General features: G+C 35.9%; 1 protein-coding gene across 1 annotated transcript; it reads right to left on the reverse strand.

Moving 5' to 3' along the window:
* Positions 1-4,945: 4,945 nt before the first annotated feature.
* On the reverse strand, positions 4,946-5,938 carry LOC102002435 (olfactory receptor 7G2-like). The gene has a single exon (XM_005347426.1). The coding sequence runs from the start codon at positions 5,915-5,917 to the stop codon at positions 4,946-4,948; it is 972 nt and encodes a 323-aa protein (XP_005347483.1). The 5' UTR covers positions 5,918-5,938.
* Between the last annotated feature and the right edge of the window lie 2,646 nt (positions 5,939-8,584).

Genomic DNA, 8,584 nt, shown 5'->3' on the forward strand with positions numbered 1-8,584 from the left:
GGAAAATATTTGTTTTTTCTTTCTATGACCTTAAGCTAAGCTGGCTTAGACATTTTGGGTTTGGAGGGGTACGATTTTCAGGAGCCACAAGAAGCATTTCATTGAACTGGAAGATCTGACATTCCCATGTCTACATTGAGCTTCTGATACTGCTAATCCAAAAGGTTAAAAAAGGAATCATCTGTGTTGGAAGTGTGACTAATCCAGGTTAACAAAGGAAAGTTGGATTATTTCACCATAATGGAGTTAAGGGTGATTATGTCTAGAATACAGGATATCTTTTAGTGTGTCTCATGGTGCCAAAACATCCTGTTATCAAACACATTGGGAAAGTACTTTAAAGGAATCCATAAAGGATGACCAAGGACACAGACCCACCAGAAATGAAGGTAGATCTCCTCCGGGAAATAAGTCAAGACTTACTGAGTGTACTTGCAGAGGGCGAAAGAAAAACAGAGTGCATAATAGAGGATGGTTTTGAAAAATACTAGCTAAGGCCAAGTGATCAGTTGCAGAAACAATGATTGCAATTGGCATGAATGTTTATGTCAAATGTACAAATTTGTTTGTATAGATACTTGTATTTTTTATTATGTGCTGTAATTTTATTCAAGAATATCAATGCCTATCGTTTCTAAATTTGAGATATTTAAAGAATATCCTTCAAAAGACATTGTCACCTATTTTAGATTTATAATTTTCAGTGGTACAAGGGATACTTATAGCATTCTAGGCATTGTTATCAACTTGATTGTTTTCACTTAAAAATTAAGAATAGCATAAATAAATATGATCACCAGTTAAGTTGACCAAAGGTAGACTTGCTATAGCTATGGTTGGAATATCAACTTGACTATATAGAGAGTTAATTAAAATAAAAAAAATCTGGCATATCTTGGAAGGTTTTTGCTTTATCATGTGAAATGAAATGTCCTTTTTAAAATGATTATTTTTTACAAGATGACCACAATTTCCCCTCCTTCCTCTCCTCCCAGTACCTTACCCTCTCACCCACATCCAACCTCCTCTGTTTCCAATCAGAAAAGCATAGGTCTCCCTTGGAAATCAACCAAATATATCATGCTGCAATGAGACTAGAAAACTCCTCTCATATTAAGACTGGGTAAATCAACCCAGGATAAAGAATAAACAGTAAAAGAGCCACAGACAATCCTCCCACTGTTAGAAGTTTCACAAGAAGACTATATAACTATAACATATTTGCAGAAGGCCTACATCAGTCCCCTGTAGGATCTCTGGTTGTCAGTTCATACTACATGAGCCTCTATGACCCCAGGTTAGTTGATTCTATGGGTTTTTTAAAAAGCGATCTTTTTTTATTTTACATACCAAACCCAGGTCACCCTCCTCCTGCTTCCCCTACCTTCTCTCCACCCTGACCCCCATTTATTCCTCAGAAAAGGTAAGGTTTCTCACAGGGAGTTAACAAAGTCTGTCACTTCATATTGAGGCAGAACCAAGACCCTCCCCTGTATCTAGAATGAGAAAGGTATCCATGCATAGGGAATGGGCTCCAAACAGCCAGTTCATGAAGAAGGAATAAATCCTGATCCCACTGAGAGTGGCCCCACAAAATGAAAAACTCCACACTGTCACCCACATTCAGTGGACCTAGTTCAGTCCTATAGAAGTTCCCCTGCAGGCACTCTGGAGTCAATGAGCTCTCACCAGCTCAAGTCAGCTGTTTCATTGGGTTTCCCCATCTTGGTCTTAATCTCTTTGATCATATTATTCCTCCTCCTTTTCTCTCTCTCTTTGACTGCAATCCAGGAACTTGGTTCAGTATGTAGCTGTGGCACTCTGCATCGGCTTTCATCAGTTACTGGGTGAATGTTCTATTATGACAAATTAGTCATCAGTCTGATTACAGGGAAAGGCCAATTCAGGCACTGTCTCTACAATTAGAGTCTTAACTGGAGTCATCTTTGTGGATTCCTAGGCATTTCCATAGTACCAGATTTCTCAATAACCTCATAATTGTTACTTCTATCAAGATAACCCTTTTCCTTCAATTTGGGAGACAGAGAGAGAGAGAGAGAGAGAGAGAGAGAGAGAGAGAGAGAGAGAGAGAGAGAGAGAGAGATCCTATGGGATTTATTGTAGTGTCATTGAGCTCTCTTGTTCCAACAATCTTCCTTCCCCTTCTTCTGCAGGATTACAAAAGTTCTGCCTAATGTTTGGCTGTAGGTATCTTTATCTATTTCCATCAGTTTCTGGATGATTCTTCTCTAATGACAATTAGATCATGCCCCAATCAATGAGTACAGCAGGATATAATTAGCATCATTACATTGACTATTTTTTTTTTTTTGCCTGTCATGTATGGTTCTATCCTAAGTCTCTGGGCTATCCAGCTAAGAGTCTTTGCTGAGGCCACTCGAAAATCCCTGGGAGTTTCCACTACACTATGTTTTTACCTCACCCTGAGATGCCCCCTTTTCAATTTTTTCTTCCAGTACTCTCCCTGTCAGTCCACCTACCTGATGCTTCTTATTCCTATCTCTACTTACCCTTAGTGCAACTGGTGAATCTATTCTATTTCTCCTTCTGAAGGAAATTAAAGCATTGCTCACTTTAGCACTCCTTTATAATTATCTTTTCTGGGTCCGTGGATTATAGGATGGTTATCCTTTACTTTAGAGCTAATACTTTCTTATAAATAAGTACATACTGTCTTTGTCTTTCTGGGTTTGGATTACCTCACTCAGAAAGACTTTTTCTCCAAATTTCATAATGTCGTTGTTTTTAGAACTGAGTAATACTCCATTCTTTTTCTATTCTTTGGTTGATGGATGTCTAAGTTGTTTCCAGTTTCTGGCTATTATAGGAAGACCCACATTTAATCTGGATCTTTGAGGAGGGAAGTCACATATTTTAATCCAGATATTTTGAGGTGGGAACACACACTTCTATTCTGAGTCATACCTTCTGCTGGGAATCTATATAAAAGACATTTAAAAAGACCCCCCCCCTTTTGCTTGCCAGCTTTCTCTTACACTGTCACATCCTTTCTTTAACTGGCATTAGAGCTTACTTCTTCAGGATTCTAGCATCTATTGAAGACCAACTGGGATATCCAGCCTCATAGACTGAACAGCTCCTGGATTCTTTTACCTTTCATTCATAGGCTGTCATTTTTGAATTAACTGGAACACAGCCTTAAAATCATTCTAACAAATCTCTTTTATCTATAGATATAGATAGATTCATTCTGTAATTTATGTTACTCTACATATTCTTAATATAATGTATTAATGTGTAAATATGATTAAAAATATAAAGTTAAAATGAATAAAACACATTAAAGTTAATTCAAAATATGTTTCAGTCAAATTAAAATACCATTACCTTCATTCATATTATGGTATATTATAAATATTTGTGCCTGTATTTTGTGTGCTTGTATATTTTAGTGTTTAAGCACAGGACTATTGCCAATCTTATAATGAAATGTTCATTTTATCATTAACATTGGACATAATTTTAGTTACTAAAGCAAATATTATGATATTTACATGGTATTTTACTTTCCATAAGAGAATTGCTTCTCCCTGAATTAGGTATTGATTATCAGTGTAGCCAGACTAACCCAAGAATTAAGCAGGCCATAATGAAAGAAAATTGTGAACTTTAGTTATGTGTTCTTATCCAGGAGCAGACTTGGCAAGTCCATTATGAGCCAAAAGCCTTAAAAGTGTCAAGGTTGAGGTTTGTGGGGAACTAGCTCTTCCTCCTGGGCTTTATTAGTTTTAAAGCAGTTATGTGTCTTATATATCCTGCATTATTCTTGCCAACATTTTCTGATTTAGTTCTGTGCTGACATTGGTCATTTCTCTCCTGTAATCATATATAGGATTCTTCACTTCTTGATAAATTTGCGTGGCATAAGTCCTCAGGTTATGCAAGACCTTCAGATTCTAGCTATTGTTTTTGTCTATTTTTCATCTCCAATCCTCCTATTCAACATCATGCTATTCCAGACCCTTTTTCCTGTAGGTCAGCATGCACTGAGGAATCCAATGTTAGTATTAGGGAATATAGAGAAGTATCCTTGATCAGAAAAGGTAATTATTAAAAATATTTATTCATAAATAAAAAGTTACATATGGGTCAATTAATGAATGAATCTGACGAGCATAATATAAGTTCTGTGTCTTTCTGTATATTTATGTTTTTCTTGTGCCTTTTCTTTAGTATTTTCTTTTATTTGTTTTGTCCCATTCTGATTTGTTTTTGTTTTACATGATTTTATTTTTTATCACTTACCCCAGATGCCTGTTAATTTTCTAATGAGAGATAGAAAGGGTTTGGATCCAGATGGGAAAGGTGTAGGGAAAAACTAAAAGGAGTTGAGAAAGATAAAACCGTAATCAGAATAAATTGTATGGGAAAAGTATTTTCATTTAAAGAAAAATAAAAGAAACTAATAATACAATTTAAACATTTATAGAATACATTTCATAAGGTTTCATTGCTCATACATGCCCCCTAAGGCTGGGCTTAACCCTACAATAATATGAAAGGAACCTCCATTCACTACTCAGTACAGCAATATAAGCTTTATTTTGTTATTATTGAGAATTTCATCATTGAAATATATCAGTTGCCACACAATCCTCTCTAAGTGCTAATATAATCTAATTGTTCCACATTCATGACTGCTGACCATAAATAACTCAGAAGATACAACTGTCCACAATATTTGTACTATCAAGGGTAAGTCTTAGCAAACTACTTACACATTGTAAAAAAGTAAGTATTTGCTCTAAGTATGGAGTATTACTAGGTTTCAATTATAGAGAAATTAACCCAGGAATAAGGCAGAAAATGTTCTTTGGGGTTTTTTTTATCAGGTATCTTTTCTAACTTTTTTTTCTGTAATCTTCAAGTAATGGAGAGAAAGGTAAAATCGTGTTTCTTTAAGTTATCTTTTAATGGAATTTGAATGCCATCGTAAAGCAACCCAAACACTTGAGCTTAATTTCCTCAGGGCTTCTTTCATGTCTTTGTTTCTCAGACTGTAGATAAAAGGGTTCAGCATCTGAGGGACTACAGAATACATCACTGAAGCCACTACAGTCTTTTCAGGAGAGTTAGTCACTGCAGAACTGATGTACACACCCAAAATTGTACCATAAAACAGTGAGACAACTGACAGGTGAGAGCCACAGGTGGAAAATGTTTTATATCTTCTCCCTATTGATGGCATTCTTATAACTGTTGATACAATGTGAGTGTAAGAAAAAATTATCCCAGAGATAGGAATGCCACCAAATACACATGATGCAAAATATACCAAGATGTCATTAATGAATGTATCAGAGCATGCAAGTTTAAGTAGTTGAGCAAGTTCACAGAAGAAATGAGGTATTTTAATGTCAGTACAGAAAGACAAGTGTAAAACCATCAGAGTGTGCAAGAGACCAAACATAAAGCTAAGGACCAGAGAGAATAAAACCATCAGGAGACACCAAAAAGGGTTCATGATTGTGGAGTACCTCAGAGGGTGACAAATGGCCACATAGCGATCATAGGCCATCACAGCAAGGAGACAGTTTTCCAGTCCAGTGAAAACCAACACAAACCAGACTTGTATAAGACAAGATGTGTAAGATATGCTTTGATTCTGAGTTATGAGGTTTATGAGCATCTTTGGTATTGTGTTTGTGCTTAAACAAATGTCATTAATGGAAAGACTACAGAGAAAAAAGTACATAGGTGTATGCAGATGTATGTCAGAGATGACAGCCAAGATGATGAGCAGGTTTCCTAGTACAGTGACCAGATATATGCATAGGAACAGAATGAAGATAAGCTGCTGGAGCTGAGGATCATCAGTTAGCCCAAGGAGAAGAAATTCTGAAACAGCTGAAATGGAATGGTTTCTAGATTTCATTTTTCTGATAATTCTTATGGAAATTAGGACTGAATGTAAAAAAAAAATAAAATCTTTGCTATACTTGTATCACCTTCTCATTTGATGGAAATGACAATTCTAGAACTGTTTTATACGTCCTGATCACTTCTAGATTTATGGCTCTGCAGTGTTCATTCAACACTCAGGATGTATTTGTAAAGTATAAAATTGAACACCTAGAAGGAAAAATAAAAGAGAAATTGACTCTTCATACATTGTATAAAATTTGAATTTACAGGCTAATGATCTATGTTCACTTTCATCTTGTACCTCTCCAATCGCATTTATGTTATCAGACTACAAAGTATTACAAAGTGTTAAATCACTAAACTCTATGAGATACATCATACACCTTCACAATTAATATGTGCTTTTAAAACATCAAACTTGACACTTACATTCTAGACAAAACATGTGAATGAGGCCATGCTGGAGAATAATGTGAAGCACACCTGATACAATAGTGGAGACACTTCATGCTCTCAGTTATAGAAGCACACAGGACACCTCGTGAAATATAAGAAGTATGGACTAGAGATGAGATTCCTGAAATCTAGAAGGATGTTTTAGGCTAACCCCTACTAATACAGGAAAAAGTTCAAAAATGTTTAATGCTCTCTCAGATTTCCCAATTTACCATTTTGCTTTTTTATTTTTCTGAAATGATCCTTTTTTCCCCATGGACTATTTTCCCCATTTCCTTTAAGATATTCTCTTTATACATATAGCTGAATAATGCGGATGAGGAGAGCAATTATCCAAGGTGTTCATAGAATTATTAAATTTGAGAAGAGGTAGCGTTATATTTGAGAGAATGTTATAGAGACCAGATGTCTATCAGAATACCGTGTCTGATGTGGATGGCAGTGTGGATGAGAATGTGCTAAGAAAATCTAGGTTACCATATTTGTTCTGCAAGAAGTTCATAGGCACCTGGTTTGCATTTTTCAGCTTTCTTGTTGCTTCTTTTGAATGAAATTATCAAACTATCCCTGTTTATACTCATTCACTAATGAAGTACTTACAAATTTTCTGTTGTTGAGAAGAATTGTGTTCAACAGCTCACCTAAGTGGGAGAAAGCAAATGTCTTTTTCTCAGGTAAAAGAGGTGCAAAAATGGCTTCCTGGTTAGATAACAAGTAGGAAGAAGAGAGTGAGGCTACTGCTGACTTGCAGCTCAGGCATTTTGATTCAGTGTTCATATGTCTGACAACTATATAGTCTCAAAGTCCCCATGGCTTGATGGTGAAATTTCCTCATTTTACACCAGGAATAGTATCATAATTTTTATCCCAGGAGTGCAAGCAGGAGTCAATATGACAAGCATTCGGTATAGTTGATAAATTGACCTTATGTTTATACTTCTGTTATTCAGTGTCCTCTGTTTTTTCCATTTCTTCCATTTAATACTTCGTAATCACTGATCATTTAAATTCTGTAAGCAATTTGTGCATTCTACTTGTGTTTTTTATTTCTTGTTATCAAGAAGCATATTTGAGTGTGAAGTTTGAATACTTAACTCATATTTTATTATTTATTCAGGTTAAAGATGTAATCAGAAATAGGCTTTGTTTTATATACGTAACATACATCCAATACCATATGGGGCTACCGGGTCCTCTAGCACAAAGTCATGTAGAAACTGATTGATTATTGATTGGAAATGTGATGAAAGCCTCAGAATCTCACAAAAATATCATGTCAGCAGCAAAGGCATAAAAAAGCGCTTTTCCACTACATGATAACAAGCTGAGAGGATTATAAGGAGATGTCCTAATTTTTTTGTTATATAACTAAGCAGCACTGCCCACAGGACGCAGCATGGAGAGTATTCAAAGGATACCCTTTATGAAATCTGGCATATGGTTGTGTTCCACTCTGTAGAATTTTGAAAATTAAGATATGTACACCACACCATTTCACTCTTTCTGGTTTCCAGTGAGCAATTGCTTTGAGTTCAGCAAAGGCTCATTCAATAATCAGACATTTCCTAGAAGTTATGACCATCATATGAAGCATATTACAAGTATGCCAAAAAAATCTTACAGGTTAGGAAGTTATAGAAAGATCAAACTGAATGATAAAGGATATGTTAAACAAATGAAAGGGATGAAGAATACCCCCAGAAATGGATCACATGGTGTTGGGGGAACTCCTTCAGACAATAGCTTTTAAGATACAAACCCACTTGGTCATGGTCTCATATACCATGAGGTTGTGTTCACTCTCTCTTCCAGTTGCTGAATTAGGTTCCTATTCCCTATTCATGCAGAGGACTGTGATCTGTGAGTCTGTCTACCCCGAAATAACCCTTTATTATACTGAATTCTGAGCTAGTGTGGGATTTCTTTTTGGCATCCATATTCAGCACACTCCTTTATTAATCTTGACTTTTCTTTTTTTTTCAAATTTTTTATGGTTTATTTAACTTTATTTTATGTGCATTGGTGTGGAGGTGTCAGATCCCCTGGAACTGGATTTTCAGACAGTTGTGTGTAGACGTAAGTCACAAACGATGCCACAGCAGTTTGGAATTATGATTAATGGGGTACTATTTATTAAAAGGGGAAAAAACTTACAGATCACCGTCAGCCCTCTGTACAACCAGGAAAGGAGTCTAGTCGCCAGCCGAGCAGGAAGTGAAGA

This window comes from Microtus ochrogaster, chromosome 5 (assembly GCF_000317375.1).
Source record: "Microtus ochrogaster isolate Prairie Vole_2 chromosome 5, MicOch1.0, whole genome shotgun sequence".
Lineage (NCBI taxonomy): Eukaryota > Metazoa > Chordata > Mammalia > Rodentia > Cricetidae > Microtus > Microtus ochrogaster.